The 20,977-nt window shown below is 44.5% G+C and overlaps 1 protein-coding gene across 1 annotated transcript in view; it reads left to right on the top strand.

The window, feature by feature from the left end:
• Positions 1–20,977, top strand: part of Entrep2 (endosomal transmembrane epsin interactor 2) — a 388,380-nt gene that overhangs the window by 355,941 nt on the left and 11,462 nt on the right. The window contains exons 5-7 of the mRNA XM_051206449.1: positions 9,151–9,258; positions 17,050–17,210; positions 17,969–18,104. Of these exons, the coding sequence (XP_051062406.1) occupies positions 9,151–9,258; positions 17,050–17,210; positions 17,969–18,104 (405 nt within the window). The remainder of the gene's footprint in view (positions 1–9,150; positions 9,259–17,049; positions 17,211–17,968; positions 18,105–20,977) is intronic.

Raw genomic sequence — 20,977 nt, 5'->3', positions numbered from 1 at the left:
CTGCTATTTGCCTTTTCTAAAACAACCCTGCTTGAGCATCCTACTTAATTTAGCTACTAGAATACATCACTGGACTTCTGTACAAATAATTACATTCTAATTTGAATATTTCTTTTTCTTATTATCGTATCAGTAGCCTCCTGCCCAGTGTTGAACAGTAAGTAATAAAGATATTGCCCCATGTCCTTCTGCATATTTGCTGCAGAGTTTCTTGACTTATAGAAATCCCTATTAATTTTCAGTGTGTTATAAAAAATTTATAATACTAGTGTTAAAAAATCAACTCCTGTACTATATATATTGAGATGCTTATATAGTTGTTCATCTAATACAGTGAGTATCATTAGCAAAGTAACAATTAGCTAAACTTGGTGACAATGTGGAGTTTTAATATGTAGTAAATTTTAACTTGTCAACATCTTAGGATATTTGCATCTCAGTTCATACAGAAGAATTTTTCTGTTTTTCTTTTCTAATCTAGATCTTTTTTGTTTACACTTTTAAAACAATTCAGTTGTCCTAATGCAGACTACACAATGTGCCATTTTCCCTCTTGCTTTTAAACGAGTTCTTTGAGAATTTCATGCAGTGTGCTTTGATCACATTCACACCATCCCTTCACTCCTCCAAGATCCACCTTCTGCACTAGCTGGTTTTGTGTGCCAACTTGACACAAGCTAGAGCCATCAGAGGAAGGAGTCTCAGCTGAGGAAATGCCTCAATGAGATGCAGCTGTAGGACATTTTCTCATTTCGTGATCTATGGGGGAGGGCCCAGCCCATGGTAGGTGGTGTCATTCCTGGACTGTTGGCCTGGGCTCTTTAAGAAGGTGGGCTGAGCAAGTAGCATCCCTCCTTGGCCTCTGCATCAGCTCCTGCCTCCAGGAGCCTGCCCTGTTTGAGTTCCTATACTGACTTCCTTCAGTGATGCTGAAGTGTAAGCCAAATAAACCCTTTCCTCCCCAACTTGCTTTTGGTTATAGTGTTTTGTCTCAGTGATAGAAACCCTAAGACACCTATCAACCCAGTATTGTGTCCTTTTAAAATTTAAAACTTGTCAAGTACAATTGGTGTTACTCGCATACTTTTTGGATGTGTAATGGCCACACATTAAAGAAAATTGACTCTCCCTCTCCTAGAAGCTATCAGTTGCCAATAGGTCTTATCCATGGTAGGATTTTGTTCGGCTTGAGCTTGCAAGGTCTCATGCATTCTGTTACAATCACCTGGAGTTTATATGTGCCACTTTCCTGCTGTGTTCAGAAAATGGTTTCCTTACCGAATTTCTGTCCCCTTTTTCCCAATGATCCCTGAGCCGTGGGAGGAGGGGGTGTGATATCATTGTCCCATTTAAAGCTGAGCATCCTGAAGTCTCTGATTCTCTGCACCTGTGACCAGTTGTGGGTCTGAGTGACAACTGCTACCTGCTGCAGAGAAAAGCTTCTCCAATGCAGGTTGGAAGGTGCACTAATATATGAGGTATGCAAGTATAATAAGTCATTAGAAGCCAGTTTAATGCTATATCCCTTTACCAGAGTGATAGTAAGAAACCCTGTAACATGTACTCCCTCAGGGCTTATGACCTGTCCATTCACAGGTCTTGGTTCCAACCTGTGAACGGACAAGTCATAAGTTGTGGGTTTCAGTTGGTAGAGTGGGTCTTAAATCCAAAATCAGAAAGTGGTTGATTACTATCCAGAGATTCATGTCACTATTGTACCAGACAGCATGTCTTTCCAGGTTCCTTATTCTTGTAGCTAGAAGGGCTCACAGCTGGGTACAAGAGATGATTGTTTTCTACTGTGGTAGTGGGAAGAGCACCTTCCAACACTATGAAAGCTAGCCAGTGGGCACTCCACTCTAGTAGAGTACCAGTTTTATCTCTTCATATCCTAGGGAGGGTCAAATGAGGAGGGGAATAGAAGGCTAAGTTAGATGAGGAAATATGGAGAGGGATAACTATCAATAAAGACTATGAAAAAGCCATATGGGAACCCACTACTGTAGAACTTTCCATACACACACACACACACACACACACACACACACACACACACACACACGGAAGCTAAATATATATATAAATTTAGTTTATGTATGTATGTATGTATGAAATATTTCAAGTAGAGTTATCTCATAATAAGGCAACAAGGCCTCTACTGGGCACCACAAGCTAACAAATACAAGTCCCAGTTCAGGAATTGGTTACCTCTGTTGGAGTTGTTGGTCAGTGAGGGCCCATAGATTCATAAACATTAGAGGTGATGGTCAGTTTGGTTAACCTGCTGAATGTGACTGACAGTAAAGAGTGTTGAAGATATAGACTTTCTTGTCATGAATGGTAAGGACATTCCTTTATCAATGCATCTTACTCTTCCACTATATATTTGTGGTCCATTTTTATATACTGAAGGCCTTTCTTTTCTAAACATTTTTAAACAATTTCTATTTAATTTTTCATGATTTTACAAGTTTAGGTAGTCTAGTTTTTAAAATAGTGACTTACAGGCTAATTATAATCACAATTATTTAGCTATTCAAAATTTATTTTAAAACAATTATATTTATGCAGACATGCATGCTATGTTTGCATACATGATATGCATACAGATCCATAGACAGACGTGTTTGACTGCTTATCTGTCCTTGAATAGCAGAGAAACATTAAGGAGTTTTCTCCCTGCTAAAACTTTACAGAACTATAAGAAAATAGCCTATGAAGAACATATTTACTTACAAGTGTAACTTAAGAATTTGTAGACACTTTATGAAAGTTCAAAGGTGTCCTTCAGAGGATCAAGCAGAGTTTTTGGTTCCAAGATAAGGTATATGTCTGTGTGATACAGAGGTGTGTGTTTCCTGAGTGGCTGAAGTGCCATTGTATGTACAGCATCCCTGGGAGGAGCCATTCCCATGTTCTTGATACTCATAGGGAGGCTAGTTCACTTACATTCAGCAGCCCTGAATAAGATGCTTGCATCTTGAAAGTACAGCTTACCTGGATCCTCCCCAGCCTACATCACTCACCTTCTTTATAGGGTGGTCTAGTTTTAGCTCCTTTCCTAGGATATGAACTCTGGTTATCCAGGTCTTCGGTATCCAACCATGCCTTCTAAAGGAGCAAATTAAGTGTCTCAGAATCTGCTCTGTGACTGTCAAAATGTTTGAAAACCTGTGGAAAATAGCAGTCACAGTATACATATGTGCACACACATTGGTTACATTACCAAAAATGAGAGGGTTGTTTTGTGTGTCTTGTTTTACTGAGTCATTTTCTGCATTACTTTATATAAAGGTTAAATTTTTTTTTCTTCTACGTGTGGTTGGAAATATGAGAATTAAATGCAGTTTCCTTCTAGCCTGAATTTAAAATTCAAAGGAGCACAATGAGATAGTTTATAAAATTTCAAATGAGTGTTTATGAACAAGCCATTCTACCATCTACAGTGGTGGAAGATACGTGGTTTCTGGTCTTGCTATTCTTGCAGATGGAATTTGGAATGTTTTGTATTTCTCCCATAGGGCCTGAGACTTTACCTCCTTTCAAATTAACAAACCAGCCTGTTCTTGGTTGCTGTTACTTCTCTGACAGAAGGCAGGAGACTCTTGGCTCAGAGAGAGGGAGACTAAATGCACAACAGAAGCTCTGTGCAGAGTGGCTGATCTGTGTCTGCTCTCAGTCAAAGCTCCCATCCTAGAGGCCTGCACACACAGCAAGCGAAGTGATGGACAAGGAATGTGGAACTTGGGGAATCTGTGCCTACATAGTAAATCTACACTTTTGGGCACATGTTACCTCTTTCTTCAGAATTGCTTATTGCAAATTCAGCACAGGGGAAAGAGCTGTGAAAACCAGTCAAGATCTAAGTCAGCAGGAACTTGGAGGTGTGCCCACACCTGAGGCAGCCTGCCTGCCCCCACACACCACTAAATGTCAGATAGGAGTACACAGTCAGTAAACAAACAATGCAGGGAATGGGTATCTAAAATGCAATCCAGGCAAAGCCCAACCCCACCCCACATCCAATTACATCAGGTATTTATTGTCTCTGCCTCTTTTTCTTTCTTTTTTTTCTTTTCTTTTTTTTTTTTTTTTTTTTTTTTTTTTTTTTCATCTTGTGTTAGGCAGAACAGCAGGACACCTAGGCTGATAATGGCTTCTTTCATTAGTCAAAGAAAGAAAATGCATCAGAGAGAAAAGCCTAGTGAATGAACTCATAGGAAGAATTATGGGAGCTTGTAATCTGCACAAGGACATTTCCAGGAGGCAAAGAAATCACAGCCCTGAACTTTTGAGTGTCCTAATGTGCAGGCACCTGTGTGTTCTCCTTGCTGACACCTGGCTCTGGTAATTATGCCAGGAGGATCCAGGTTTACTGGGAGTGGGGAGAATATTCTGAGAATTCACCATGTGTAGGTTTGCCTAAGTATCTAAAGCTCTTTTCCTCTTTTGTTTTTGTTCCATGTGTGATGTGTTCCGTGAGAGTTTCTTAAGTGTTAGCATTAATAACTTGGGAGCTGAGTGTGACAAATGTCCAGAGGCCAGACTCAGTGTCAGCAACCACAGCCGTGCTGTTTCCATACTTGCCATCTCTACTGACCGTGTAAAAGGGATTTTTACAGACCATGAATTTTCACATTCGTGGACATGCCCTGAGAAAGCTGTCAAGGCAGTAAAGGCGTTATTTAAACCAGAAAGGAATTGTAAAGAAACAATTGAACCTAATTCCAGTGGTTTGCTGTTAGAAAAAGCCAAACATGGAAATACTTGGTGGGGTGGGGGCACAGTGGGAGAGAAGTTATTTTTTGGAGTCTGTTTCAGATAAACTCACTTCACAAGACATAAATCAGTGTTTGCCTCAGGGGTGCATATTCATTAAGGCTGGTGGAAGTATATGCAGGATTGGTGTTATTTTCAGGGTGTTTGTCTCAGTGACAATAGAACAAATGGTCATTAAAGTTGAAATTCCCAAAGTTTTGTATCTATTTCTAGCTATGCTCTATGGGTAGGAATCACTGTTTTAGTTATAACTTGGAATTACCCTCAGAGACATGTCAAGTATATAATGTATAATCTTCCAGAGTATCCTCCCGTGTGCCCATAAGGTAAAGACAGTGATGTCATTGCAGAGATGTGTCTTCCTCGGGGCATCGGCTGGGGAACTCTGACCCCTGAAATGTGATGAACCTAGAAGTGGGAGTAAATATGGGTTACTGAGCACAAGAGGCGCATTCTCAAGGTCAAGGTCATGGGACAGTTGCTACTCTGCTCCTCCAGCTCTGGCCATGCATCATGAGCTGCAGATCTACTTTGCCAAGCATTCTCTAGCTTGTTTGTGCGATTAAGCCTGGCAATTAAACCTCTCCATGACCCAGACTATACTTGTTTGAAATGGTCATCTCCCATCATCCCCTGATCCTGGGGCTGGTGTCTCATGTTACACTCACTAGGACCACTTCCTGACATGTCTTCATCCTCTCTTCACTATCCCCCTACTCATCAACAATACATGGATGCATTGCTTTGCCTTGGTCTCTGAAGTCTGGCTCAGACACCATCTCCATACTTCTGTGGGCCCTGGCTCACAATAGTATATCACCAATCACTTCAATGTTTCCAAACTTTGGACCAACAGATATTTGCTGACTGTTGAAGCTCAAGTTCTATGCTATGTCCTTCAAATTATGTCTTTCTCAGTCATTTGTAAGTGAAGATCTCATTCCCACTTTTCCAACACATTTTCATTACTCATAAAACACAGTCTGAGCTCCTTATCCTCTCTCTAGAACTGTGTATGTGTTCTGTTCCATGACCAAGCTCCCATCCTATTCTTTCTTTAGTGACTGCATGAGTAGGGTGGGGGCATTTGGAGTGACCATTGCACAGCTTGTTCTGCTCTGTCATCAGAAACAAACAAATGCCACCCAGAGCATCTTCCCAAGATGGTGTAGCCAGGGAATAAAGAACTGTGGTTCCTGGGAGAAGGGCAGAAAATAAAGGGAGTCCCACAGTCCCCTCTCTTGCTGACTTCCTGAAGACACTCCCTCCCTACCCCCACCCCGTGCTGAGGAAAGAATTTAGAGGTCCCCTGAGACTTCCTGAGTTTGGGGACACAACCAAAAGTGTAAGATGGCCAAGTCATGGAGTAGTGCTCTCAGGATAGAGTGAGGGGGAGGGAAGACCTGCACACAGACACAACTGTGGGGTCTGTGGAGGGTATCCCTTGGGTATTCTGGGAAGAAACTACTAGAGACCAGAGACAGAGCCATCTGAAAGGATGGGACACAGATCCTGGGCTCACAGGACTGGCCAGAGTCAGTTGCCCAATTGTTGAAAGGTGCTGAGGTGGCCAGAATGACTGTGGGAATGATGAGCCCCAGACTGAGCACTGCTTTAGCTTTTAAAAGCCAGACTTCTTTCTCTGATTCCACATTTACATGGGGGCTGTACAGCCTTGTGAAACATGAAATACCATGAGCTAAATTTACCTTCCACAATATTGTCATAAGCACACCTATTTTCTGTGTCACAAGTTGGCCTGGAGATTCCAAGGAAAGGGAGTAGACAGTGATTTCTATAGTGATGGACAGCTACAAGAGAGTGGAAAACTTCCTAGAGGGAGTTATAGAATTGAAGACACTGACTCATGACGACAGGAACCAAGCCCTGGAAATGCTGTTGGATCAGACAGTCGGATGGACACAGAGACCCCCATGCATGTACAATGTCAGTCACTGAGGCAATCATCCTTTATTTCCTATCAGGGATACTCACCCTTTGATATATTACTGTTTCTAATCTCAATACCATTGCTGTCCTCCAATGAAAAGAGGGACTTTATGGTAGCTTTTAGGATGTGTATAATGACCTTGCCTACTCAGAAAAGCTAGAGTTGAGTGATGTATCATTGGCCAATTTTGTGAATCTTAGGGGGTCACTTTTGTGAATTCTATTTATGGCATTTGAGAATGAATTTCCTAAAGAATTATCTTTGGAGAGTTAAATGCCATGAAGTAGACCCCTAAGATGGAGAACAAGGTGACAGTGTCTGCTTTTGTCACCTCATTTGTCTTGTTACTCCCATTGGTCACAGCTAGTGCTATAAGGCAAGAAAAATAAGCAGCTGCATATAAATCACAGAGAAACAATATCTGCAGCTGACTGAATTCTCTGCATAGAAAATGCCAAAGCACCTTTGAAAAATGGCTAGAATTAATGAATTCAAGATCACAAGATACCACATAAACACACACACAAAAATCACAGTTCTACATACTCTCAATGAGCATGTGGAAATTAAAATTAAAGAACAAAAATGAACTGCAACTTAAACCTTATCCAACAATTTCCTCAAAAAGAGTCATGGACATGAACATAAACAAAATTCTAAAAATGTTTAGGAAAAAAATACATGGGAAAATGTTTAAGTATTTAGGACTAACAAGACTTGGCACCCAAAGCATGGGGGGGGGGCGGGATTTTGTGCTCTGTGAAAAGTTCATATGCAATGGTCTGAGTATTTTCCTCCCCCAAATTCATATGCTACAATATGATTAGAGCATCAGGACTCCACACATAATGAGGTCACGAAGGTGGAGTTCTCCAGGGGTTCAAGTCCTTCTTAGCAAACACAGAGATCTAGATGCCATGTTCCCATGAGGTAAGGCAACAGCAAGAAGACCCCAGTGACTTGTTCTATATCCTCAGCCTCCAAAAGTAGGAAACACATGTCTTGTTGCCGTAATCACACATCTGGTGGCATTTTTGTTAATACACCCCAAACTCAGGCACCATGGGACATTCTTAGAAAGATATGCTGCAGTTTGAGAAAATAATTTGCAAGTCTTATGCCTGTGAAAGAACTGGTACAAAGAACTTTTAAAAGCCAGGAGTGAAAGGGCAAACAAGCCAATGGGAAAAATGAGAAAAAACTGAAAGACATTTTACTGAAGAGGAACCAGATGGCTAATAGCTAGCAAAAAGAAATCATTCAACATCTTTACACATTGGGGAAATTCAAAATAGAGCTGGAAATGTAAATCCATGCATAACTATCAGAACAACTAAACTAGAAGACACACACCATGTTTGCTATGATGCAGGGAACCTGGATCACTCTTGCATCATGGGTGTGTGATCAGCCATCATAGAAAGCAGTTTCAGTGTTCGCAAAACTAACTGCAATAACTATACCTAGCAATTGTTGCCTTGGACAATTACTACAGAGAAATAAAAAACATATATTCACATAAACACCTGCACAAGAATTGCATATTTTATTTTTATTAGCCCCAAATTTTAAGTTACCCAGGTTAAACCAATTGTGGTACATCTATGTAGTGGAATACTATCCACCAATAAAAAGGAATGAACTGTTAATGCATACAATAGCTTTGTGGGTCATAAGACAATTGTGATGAATGAAGAAGAAAGAAAATAAACAATTGCAAATGGTCACATGTTTTGTGATTCTTTTTATCTAACATTCTTGAAACAGGTATCGAAGAGCAAGCTAATGTTGACAGAAGGTATTTGAAGTGGGAAACAGGGGGAGGGAGAAATGTTTGCTTATAAGAGGCGCAGAGGAGGCCCACAGTGGTGGGGTATTCTATATCTTGACTGTACTGTCACTATCCTGGCTGAGATAGTGAGCTAAGCTGTGGTTTTGCAAGATGCCACCAGTGGGTACACATGATAACTCAGCATTATTTCTAACAATTGCACGTGAATCCACAATTCCCTAAATCTAAAAAAAAAAAAAAAAAAAAAAGTCATTTAAAAACTTGACGTTTTAATAAATACTCATCATTGTCAAACCACACTTTGTGACTGATAAAAATTACCCTCCTTCTTACATGAATATCCCAATATTTTCTCAGCTATCTTACTGACTACCCAACAATTACCAAAATTATGAAAGACATGTTTTCATATTAAGAACAGTTTGAGCAGCATAGGAAAAAAAATAAACAAACGTGTATCTTAAAGGCTAATTTTAAGTGTGAATAAAATGCAGCCACACACAAAACGAGCTTTCTGTGAAACAGGGCAGCTGCCTGTGTTGTGCTGTCCCCGGGCTCCTGTGTACCCTGGATTCTGCATCTGGGTGACCAGGAAGAACTGACCCTTTGCCTGCCTTTCTGCTTTCAGGATCTCCTCTTCAGCGTGTGTGCCCTCAACGTCCTCTCCACCATTGTGTGTGCATTGGCCACGGCCATGTGCTGCATGCAGATGGTCTCTGCTGATGTCCTGCAGATGGTGAGTGACCCCACTCCTGCCCAGCCCCCTTGCAACCAACCAGAGTCCGGGACCTTGGGTTCTGTCAATCCAATCTGCCGAGGGGTCCTTGGAGCCACCTTGTGTTGCATTCTGAAAAAGGGGGACTTGACTGTGGTTGCCCTATTTCAGACATTAGCTGAGTTCCATGATTATGCTAGAGTCATCCCCGCTCCCGGCCTCAGAGCACCTGGAATGTGTCCCAGAGTTAGAGCAAGACTTGTTCTTATTCTGAGAATTTTCTGCAATAAAAGTGTAGAGTTGATGATTTCTCAAACTGAAAAAGTGCTGTTCTTTGCTTTGGAAATTTGCTAATTAACTCTGAGGTCATGGTTCAGTGGCCCTCATTTGTTGTCATGGCCAGGGTCTTTAGGACAAAAAAGACCTTCTGCTCCCATAGGAGTGGTAAGGTCAGAGCAGGGGTCATTTCTTATTAATAAACATCTCTAAACACACACTTCATGAGTCATGGTTGCTCTTTGTTGTCTCAGCATGAATGGACCACAGGCTAGGGTTCAATATGTTATTGTGAAACTCATAATGAAAAGAAAATGGTATTGGTTTTTTACCCTAAGGATAGGAGCCACTCTTGTGCCCGTGCTCCCTCCTTCCCATTTGCTATCTCTCTGTCTGCTTTTGCTTTCTCTTACTGTAACAGAATAGCCAAGATGAAGTAACTTATAAAGAAAGCAAGTTTAGTTAGCATCCAGTTCTGGAGGGTGGGGAGCTCAAGACTGCACAACTGCATGATGTTGGCTTCTGGTGTAAACCTCATGGTAAATGGCAGAAGGGAATTGGACACACACGGGAGACAGAAGGCAAAGGCTAACCTCGTTTGCTTTTTAACAGCCCTGCCCCCCCCCAGTGGTAGCTAACCCTATTTATTACAGCGACTACTCACTCCCTCTAGATAGCATAAATCCATCAGAAGGGGTGCTCTTACAGGAGCACATCCCAACACCAGCATTTTGGGCTGGGATAAGTCACATTCAAGCTCTCCATGTCTTTCAGCCTAACCCACAAGGCCACTGTGCCCCCCACCCAATGATGTTTTATGCATTTCATGGATGAAAAGACAAGTTATTCCTACAGTGGGTTTTTCTTTTAAGTCTTCCTCCTCACCCACCCCTTAGCAGAGCATCTGTTCATCAAGATACAAGGCCAGAGAACATCATTACCAATATGTTAAAACTCGGTTGGTCCTAATTGTATGTGGCTTGCAGCCTGGTGCATTCTCACAGCATACATCCACACAGCTGTCATAGCGAGCTGACCTTTCTGAGAGGTCACTGTGTTCTGAAAGGTGTCTAATTAAGCAGTTATTCAGCAGGGTGAACTTTTGGCCTCATTCATCGAGGCCTTGTGTTGGCAATTTTCTCCAACATGCTGTATAAAGGAAAGCTTAAATATAAATACCAGAAGCTTCTACCCGTATCAGTGGATTTTGCCATTGATCTGTAAATATCACACCAATTCAACCAAACTAACAGAACTGAAGGCTGTAGATAATAGCAGTTTTTAATTCCCGCAATTTTAAACACTAAAATGAAAATTGACAACTAAGTAAGATTAAGGTATATTCTAGCTGTGTAAGCACTCAAAATTAAACCAAAGTAGGCATTGTCCTTATTGGTGGCCATGTTGAACAGAAGCAGGTGTGGGGTCATGCATCAAGCATGTCTGCATCTGAGCCCCACTTTTCTGTCTCTGTGGTACCTCTGAGCACGTCACTGAACCTCCTTGTCTAGAAGTTTCCTCACCTGTGAAAGGGGCCTCACAGGACCACCTGCCAATCATTGTTGACTTTTACTTGTTGGCAGCCCTGTGGATGGAGCTAGCCTTGTAGGAGCTAGGAAACAGTTCTACCACTTTGCTATGCCACCCCTCCCCCAGGTTTATTTTCAAAATGGTAGGAGTATCAGCCAATTCCTGGACATCACAGCAGTGATGTCACAACTGTGACATCACCATAATGACATCATGACGGCACCGACTGCAAATGCAGTATGGTTTTACTGTGATGTGCTGTGGGCAGGAGATTGTTACAGGAATTACAAAAGCCATGTCTTAGTTTCCTGTCATAATGAAATACCCTAGGGTAGACTCCTCTAAAGAGGTTATTTAGATGGCTCCTTAGAAGGCCAGAGGGGCAGAACAGCATGGTAGATGGCATCATAGTGAGCAAAGATGTGTGAAGAGATCGGGCTAACTCTTCATGACAAGCTCTCTGAACTGAAAGCATGGCCTTACTTTCCTCTGAAGGCCTTACCTCCAGTCACCTAACTCCACCCCCACCACCCTCACCCTTCCCAGGAGGCCTCTCCTCTGAAGCACCATGCTGAGGACAGTGGGGGATTAAAGACATCCAAGCCACAAGCTACCATCAGAAACCTCCTGGCTTGTAAGTAGGAACAATTGAGCTGACAGCCACACGCTGTGGCACAGGCAAGGTTCTGGTCTCCTGGTCAAGCTGAGCTGTGTATGTCCCAGCATCATGGAGAGGGAGCAGGAGGAAGAGCTGTGTGTGAGACCAGCCTCAGGAACCTGTGGGCACATCACCACCCACTGGTCTTGCTTCTTTTGCACTGAAGGCCATTATGTGTTTGAGCCTTTCCATCCTGCCGGAACTGCTGAGAGGATGGATCATATGCTGTGAAGAATTTTTTATTTAAATCAGGGTAGCCATGTGGAGTGTGGCTGACCCTGGCTGGCTATGGTAGCTGTACCCTGGAAGAAGTGGGCTAGCCCAGTGGGGTTGTGGACACACCCAGTCAGATGTAACCAGGATGTTTGGGAGGATGCCTTGAAATTTCTTTTCAGCCTTACTTCATTTCATTCAGTTATGTAATTTAAAGGAATAATATATGATCATTGGATGAAACAAAATTACATAGCAGTGCATAAAGAAAAGTTAATGACCTTCCTCACCTGCCCCTGGGGGAGACAAATGCTACCACTTGGCAGTGAGTCCTTCCATTCACCCATTATATCTAAGTGCATATGCAAATACATATAAATAATTGTCCTTCCTCGAATTCCACTTCCCCCAGCCTAGTGCTTGTGAGGTAGTTTAGATTTGCATTTTCTGGGTGATTAATGATGTTGGCTCTCTTTCTGTGTTTAATGGCTATGAATAGCTCTTCAGTGGAAAAGGGGGCTTTACTTTGCCCATTTTTTAAGATTGGAATTGTCTCTTACTGCTGAGTGATAGAGTTCTATGTGTACTCTGGATACAGGTCGCTCTTCAGAGGCACGGTGTGTAAATGTTTTCTCCCATTCTGTTGATTATCTTTACACATGGTGGTATCTCTCAAACCACAACACTTAAGTTTCAGTGAGGCCCAGTATATCTCTTTTTCTGATTCCTACTTTTGCTTTTTGGTATCCTGTCTCCCAAGGAAATGAAATCATTCCTTCCAGAGTTTTGCAGTCTTAGTTGATGCTGTCATGCACATTGTAAGGGTCCGGTTTTGTGTGATTCCTGACACGGTTCATGCCATGGATTTGGCTCAGTGTCACGGCTCAGTTGACCACAGATGTGTGGGTCTATTGAGGGCTCCCAGTTCTATTTCATCTGTCTATCTTTGTGGCAGTTCCACAGAGCCTTGGTCAGGGCAGGAACTCAGACAGGGCAGGAACCTGGAGGTGATGGCTGATGCAGAGGCCACAGAAGAGTGCTGCTTACTGGCTTCTGCTTGCTCAGCCTGGGTTCTTATAGAACCCAGAACCACCAGTCCAGGGATGGCACCACCCACCATGGGCTGGACCCTCTCCCATCATTCCCACTAATTAAGAAAATGCCCTACACGCTTGCCTGTAGCCGGATCTTCTGGTGTTATTTTCTCAATTGAGGCTCCCTCCTCTCATAGACGTTAGCTTGTGTCAAGGTGATGCAAAGTTATCCAGCACAACCCTGTCTTGCTCTCCTAGCTGACATCAAAGGAGAACATCCTCCTATACTGCCCCAGGGGCATGTCATGCCATGCAAAGAAGGCAGCCGTGAACCATTCATGGGCACTCATTCTGCCATACTGCTGTCCTCAATTGACTCTGGAGTGTTAGCAGACAGAACCCCAGCCATGATTCCTACTGAGGCTCATATGTAACTGTCACATTAACTTTTCAGAGGAATTCCAACTTGGTGTCATGGACTAACACAGCCAACCATTTGTTCTCTGGCCTCCTTGGTTGATTGTAGGAGCCACTAGGCAGCTCTGATGTTGGCTCGTGGATACAGGCAACTCAAGGTTATTACAGCACCCAAGGGCTGAGCAGCACTCTTAGGGTGTAGAATTCTAAGTATCCACATCTTCCTTATAATTTGAATGCATTTGGGGGATAATTAGCTGCAGCTGGAACTAACGTCATGAATGCACAAGATGGTGTTACTCCTATTATCAGATCTGCTAAAGCCCAGTGCTTCTAGCATGTGCAGAAATAGTAACTGTACGATGATACAATTCTGTTTATTGACACAGCACAGTGAAGAAGGTTCTTTACTTCCTAAGTGTCTCTAGTGTCGTCTCTCATTTTGTTTTTAAATGTAATCTCATTTTCCTACTTTCTGCTGCATCATTCTCCTTGGCATTTCCCTCGATGCCACCCTAGCCTCAGAAGCATCCTCAGCTTTTACTTGTCACAGTCATCTCACAGTGGTGCCTGATGATTTCACCTCTGCTCATGGGGACCTTGAAGTGGACCCACTTCAGACAGTGCAGATGGGTGTGCACTTTGCACAGGCCTGACAACTGTGAGAATACACTCAAGTCACCCAAAGAGCCAGAATGCCAAGGGAAAGCTGGGGATAGCCTTTGTTCCTGGGGGCAAAGAAGGCAGGGAGTCATGCATAGGGCAAATCCTACCCTCAGGTAGCCAGGCTTTTGCTGTCCAAGCCTGCCCTTCATCGTATTCCCTTGCAGAAGTTTGGACAGAGACAAGAGCGCTAGTGACTATGACAGACTTTCATTTGAGCCTTCTGACACTGCTGCATGGATCTGTGACACAAGGTGGCATTTCATATTACAATCCTGGTGACACCAGGGGAAAGGAACCTGAGACTAATAGGTCAATAAGGTGCAGTCACGTGGGCCTCAGTGGTCATTCAGTGTCTGGAGACCAGACTTCTGACTGGTAGTCTGAGGTCCATTAACCTCTTCATGGTCTCCTCCTGGCTGCAGAAGCTAGACTGTGTGAGCTGAGCCAAATTTTAGGGGGTCCATGTTGTAAGCCTTGGGTAGCTACCCTGGGCCAAGTAACTGCAGCTCCCAGTGCCCCTGGCTTTCAGGTGTTCCTGGAAGAAGCCCCCTCTTCCATAACAGATAGGACATAAGGTCTCAGGTGCACACTGCTATTGGATGAGTGATAACCCCTTGGGGGGATGTGTGAGCAGCTCAGCCAGTTTCCACACACAGGTGTGCTGGTGTCTTCATGTGGTTTGGACAGCCCAGGGAAACAGAACCACTCAGAGATGACTCAGAGCCCATTTTCTACCTTCTCTTGGAGATGTAGAATTATGCTTTATACCTGACCATGGAGGTGTCGACATGAGGTCTCAGAGTATGGGGCCTGAGTGGGGAGGATGTGGGCTGGCAGACAGACCTTCCAGTCATGGACATTCTTTCTGCCTAGTCCTGAAGGAAGTCTGGCAGGTTGCCTGGTAGAAAGAGGAAACAAAGCACGATGGTGTAGAGGGTGGCTGAGCAAATCTTGTTTGGAGCGGGGGAGGGGTTGGGGGGGCTGTTGTTGGCACTGGTTGGAAGGAAGCTGGAAACTGGATGGGATTCTGTGTACAGAGGTCTTGGTGGTAAAAGATTTTCCAACAGCATGAGCTCATCTAGGCTGGTTTAAAAATAGCTCCTGCACAAAATGGAGCAGAGGCCAGGTATCTTGCTCCTTCACATCTCTGTTGGCTGCTTCTACAGGAGCCAGAGAGAGAGGAAGGACACTGCAGCAGACAGGTAGCCATCCCTCCACTCGGCTGATGTTGGCTGAGCATGTGCCAGGCCCCATTTAGGAGAGGATGGAGGATAAAACACTGGCAGTCTGACCGTCCGTGTACTCGTTACTTTTCTATTGCTGGGATTAGAATACCATGGCCAAGGCCATTTACAAAAGAAAGCAACAGTCCCCAGGAAAGACAGTCATGCCCAGATGTTGGGTGCTTTAGCATTTCATGAGGTTTGCTTGAGTATACTGTTGATTCTTCTCATTCCAGAGAGACTAATTCCGAATAGTCCCAGGACTATCTGCCCTCCTGTTGACACTGAGCTGTCAGAGGCAGAGGGTGACAGCACACATCTAACCTACTCACAGCCATCAACTCCCCTCTAATTTCCCACAATGAAACAGCAGTGAGTCAGACTAGCTGGAAGGGATTGTGCCATGCACTGGGAAGGTTGGTGGCAGCCATTTTGAAACCCCTGTGTCCCTCATTCAGGCGTAGTCATCAGCCCAGGGCACACTGATTTCACTGCATTTGAGCATATTCTGAACCCTGCACTCTTCCCTGCCAGTGCAGAAATTCTCCCACTACCTGGCCCCCTGTCTGGACGAGCCCACCCTATTCCTACCTCTACTGGGTGCTCCCTGCCACCCAGCTCTAATGTCTTCACTGGCTCCCTGCACATTCCCAGAATTAAGGATTAACCAGATCCTTCTTGATTTCCTCTTCTGAAACACTCCATTCACTGGTCACCATTTCTTAGAGCCTGGAGGCGCCCCTGAAGGCCCAGCCTTTGCTGCCCCACCAGACTTTCAAGGCCCATTTAGGTCTCATCTGCTTCATGAATGCTTTGAAGATCCCATTCAAACACTGATTGGAGGACTGTATTTGCTAATGAAGCTGTTGTGCTTAACTGTGTCCATGTGACTCTTAGTGTTTGTCTCTTTTCTCTTTTCTCCTACTGACATGCTCTGGGAAAGCTTGGAGCCCATGCAGTGATTCATTTTACACCTAGAGATGAGGCAGTGTCTCAGGCATTTCCCCCAGAACAGGTGACCTCTGGCAGGAGGCCCCGAGGGTGGAAAGAAAAACAAGTATTTGTTAATACGTTAGAAACAGAAATCCAGGCAGAGAGCATTTGTTTTACTAAAATGTGTTCCCCCTGATATGATATTTTTAAGTGGCATCTGGTGTTCACAGTCACCTCCACAGAATATTCTGGAGCTTATGGTGGGCTTTCTTCACCTTCAGAACAATGTCCTATGAAGTGTGTGGATCTCTAGATACTAGTGTCCTAAGGGCCCATAGTGAACCACAAGGAAGTATGTGTGTGACATGCTAGGCTCACATTGCAGGACTTTGAGAAGGGACTTATGTATAGGGTATGTGTCAGGTGTATTTTGTGATAGGAACCTGCAGAGTGAGCATGCTGAAAGTCTAGCCTTTTCTCGCCATGTGCTGTTTGGAAGAAGGAATGGCAAGAGTCCTTATGACTGCAGGGTCTAGGCTTTAGAGTCACAGGAGTGAAGTTTCACAGGAAGAACTGTATTGCAGACTTCCAAGGCAACGGTTTCTTCACACACACACACACACACACACACACACACACACACACACACACACACAATCAAAGGCATCCTGCATAGTAGTAGAGGAAGCAGAGCAGAGAGAGGTCCTCTCAAAGCTATCCTTTATAAAGTGTATGTTCAGCAGTCACAGTTTGGTAGGTTAAACTTGGCATTTTACCATGATAAGTAATGTGTTTGCAATTAGCTCTGTTAGCCGCCAGCCGTACAAGATCTGGGCTAATGCTGATTCTCTGTGCTTTCCAGTTCTTCCCACAGAGGTCTCATTCTGCCGGTGCTGCCTGTGTGACCCCACATGGCACCATTCTCCACCAGACCCTGGACTTTGATGAGTTCATTGCCCCCCTCCCACCTCCACCCTACTACCCTCCAGAATATACCTGCACACCCACAGCGGAGGCGCACAGGTCAGTCTTCCTCTCGTCGTCGTCCTGTGTCCCCTGCTGCATGAGAAGCCACACACAGGAAGTATCTTTGGGAGGAAGAAGTGGTAATGGTGTGTGTGTGTGTGTGTGTGTGTGTGTGTGTGTGTGTGTGTGTGGAGTGGAGTGGAGTAAGGCTGGAACAGAGACATGTGCCTCTCATGGATAGGAAATGAGGGCTCTTATTCTTTTCTTACTTTTGTTCTTTGGAGTTTTGGAGGTAGTGACGAGTTCATCGTGTTCTATTTTTATTTTGTTGTTGACAGGGCCTCATTGTACAGCCCAGGGTGGCTTTGACTCTCTATATAGCCCCAAATGGCCTCATACTCATAATTTTTCCTGTCTCAGTGTCCCACATGCTAGAATTACAGTCAAGAACAAGGCATGTCTTGAATAGAAGATTTCTTTTAGTGTCTTAACAGTATCACCTAAAATGACACCACAGACCACTAACGAACTCTGCTGTATTCCAACATGTGTGAAGTTGAGTGACAGTCTTCATGGCACGTGGCACATTAATTTTAGATATTTCATCAGCTTTATCATTGTTTTAATTATGCTGGACAGAGCCTAAGTGTTTGATGAAATATGGGCACCTTTCAGAAGAAAGAACAAAGTTAAACCTGCCCAGTGACTCAGGCTTTAATTTTTCAACATGACAAGTGTTAGACACTTTTGGAGAAATGTCAGACACCAGGCTCTGTCCTCAGGGGATGACCCTGTGATGGTGTTCTGTTTTCCAGAGGCCTCCACCTAGACTTCACTCCTTCTCCGTTCAGCACTCTATATGATGTTGCCATCAACAGCCCTGGCATGCTGTACCCTGCTGAGCTGCCCCCACCATATGAGGCTGTAGTGGGTCACACTCCTGCCAGTCAGGTGAGTGAGGCTTGGGCCCTGATAAGACAAGACCAGCTCCCTATTGGTGCACACCCTACTTCCTGGCCCATCCTCAGAAGGCTCCCTGACAGTGTTGACTGTGTCACTGACACCAGTGACTACCTTGTGATGAAGCCTCTTCACGAACTGTAACAGTGTGGGAGCCTTGCATAAACTGCAGGATGCTGATTCCAGCCTGGGTACATCAATATGTGGATTTGCCTTTTGGTTACTCAACTTAATTCCTGTGTCTGTGTCCCATGCTCCCCGGGTGTCTGATGACAATGTAGAAGGAACTGGGATAACTTCTGACCCATGGCTAGAGAAGGGGGAGCTGGGTTTGTGGACTAAGGACTCCCAGGACCAAGGGATGTTTTAGCCATTGCTGCAGACATGATCTGATAGAGCTATAAGAGGCCAGGCAGCCCCAGGCCAGGGATGTGCCTCAACTGCCAGGTGGGACCTTCTCTGGGCTGGGTGTGCCAGGGAATGCTATTGTTATTGGTACTCACTTTGAGAATGGGAGTAGACTGATGTGGCAAGGTTTGTGGTGAAGATGATAACATACTGGATCCTGGAGACAAATGTGGTACCTGGCCTAAGCGGGAGGCATCAACAAAGCCACATGGCAGGACCCAGAGGAGAGCAAACAGCAAAGCCCTCCATGGATGGCAGACACCAGGAAGTCAAGATGCGAATGAGCAGCTTCATCCTGGGAAGCAGGGACCTAGAAGCCATGTCTGCAGTAGTATGTAACTTCATTGCTGCCTTGGGCAGGAGGTGCTGCCATTTCCTACTCCTCAGCAAGCCTGCTTACTGCATAATAGCAATAGACTTCGACTTTTCTGCTAGGGAGCCACTTCTTGGCTTCCCTTTGTGAGGTGCTACTCATATTTTCATAAGAGAGGGCTGGGTGAACGGATCCTGTCCCTGTGGACAGTGTCAAGGCTGGGGCACTGCCCTGTCAGAAGCTTTGCTTCCCAAGAAGACTCTTTTCAGGATCTCCATGCTGGCCTTGCAAGGCCCCTCAGTACAGGTGTGGGCAGTCACTGCAGGCTCTGAGTTTGATATTTAGTGCCCCTACCCCACAATGTATACCAGAAGGATATTGATTTATGTTTCATCACCAATTTTTTCTTTCCCTGAACTTAATATATTTCAGGCTAATATATGGCTCTGAGATCAATATGACACTGTTTTCCCAAGGCACTGGAAAAATTCTATCTTCCGTGATTTCTCTCAGAGAACTCGGGTAAAGAGGCCTGAAGGTCAAAGCTTGTCATGTTACTTTATGTTAGCTCAGAAACCTGCCACCTGCAGGTACTGGCACAAACTCAATCCTCTATCTGCTATGGAGCTGGCCAGGTACATGTACAACATGTCCTGTGGCCCCTCTCCAGGCCACTTGTGTAGACAGGGACACATCTGGTGATTAAGGACCTGCAGCTCCCAAGACAGTTTTCTCTGATACTCAGATGTCAGGGCACTTTTCAATTCCACAGACATCTCTGGGAGTCCAGAAGTGAGTGAAACCCATTACCATCCACAGAGGGAAGGCTGCACCAGCCACCTGCCCCCTCCTCCAGGGTGGTCCATCTCCCTGGACCAGACATCAAGGCTGCCTCCTTCCTAGTATGAGCATTTTCCCTGGGTGAGGGGAGCAGTTAATTACTTGCCCCTGCACAACAAAGGGTGTATAAATTGCCTATCAGCACTGGTTAGAGTAGCACAAACCAGACAGAAGGGACATGAGTGAAATGGCAACACGCAGGCAATAGGGGAGTAATGGCAGCCATTAGGAAGATTTTTTTTTTTTTTTTTTTTTTTTTGCCACAGGGTCAGTCTATGTTGTCCAGGGTGGCCCCAAACTCCAAGTCTCAACAGCTTTTCTCTCGAGCCTCTAGAATATCTGCAATGCCAGATGTGTACCTGAGAGGATGTTTTTAGTCCTTTAGTGGAGGATGCCCATCCAGACTTATCCCCTTCCTTGATCAGCACATACTCTCTTCTGGGTTAGGTATGGTTGACATTCTTTCCAACAGCTTTCCACTGCCTCATGGAGTTAACAATCCATGTGATGATAAGACAGGGACAGTTCACCTTCCCTGGAACTTTAGGGAGAGCATTGTACCTGGCCATCTGGGTAGTGTTATGGCATGTGGAAAACCAGGAAGGTGGCCCAGGTGGGGAGTGCAGCACGGGGGCCAGGGAGCTGCTGTAGTGCTCCAGGTCAGCTTTTCTGACCTTGCAGGTCCACCTGTGGAAGTGCCTTTGATAAATTCAATGTCTAGATTGACTCGGCCGGAAGTACTTGACTAGGTAGCAGTACAGCTAGGAAAGGAAGTCTAATATGATACTATAAGTTATGAGAAAGGAGATGGGCAGGCATGGTATCACCATCTGTGGGTCTAATAAATTATATGTTTAAAGGAAATGACCCCTACATTTAAAAACTGGTGAATGAAGTGTTTCAAAGAGGACCTTGAGTATCATTTTCCATGACAGCTGGTAATTGCCCCCAAACAGTGGCTCTTCATGCATTTGGTACTAGATGGGTGACCTCATCCGGGAGTGAGAAACACATCACAGAAATGGGGCAGAATTCCTGTGCAGGGTTTCCCACAGAGCCAGCCTGCCTAAATTCCAGTTGATCCATCAGTTTACAGGGACTGGTCCATATAGATCTCAGAACTAGCAAGTTCTGAGCAAGGGCCTGAAGGCCCTTCCCTAGTTTGTTTCTCCTTTGCTTTGATAAAACATCCTGATCAGGCCAGCTTTATTTGGCATACAGTTCCAGACAGTTAAGACTTCATCGTGATAGGGGAACGTCAGACATAGCAGCTGAAGTAGCATGCTGAGAGCTCACATTGAAC

This window comes from Phodopus roborovskii, unplaced genomic scaffold, assembly GCF_943737965.1.
Source record: "Phodopus roborovskii unplaced genomic scaffold, PHOROB, whole genome shotgun sequence".
NCBI lineage: Eukaryota > Metazoa > Chordata > Mammalia > Rodentia > Cricetidae > Phodopus > Phodopus roborovskii.
This window is presented reverse-complemented; position numbering and strand designations above follow the sequence as displayed.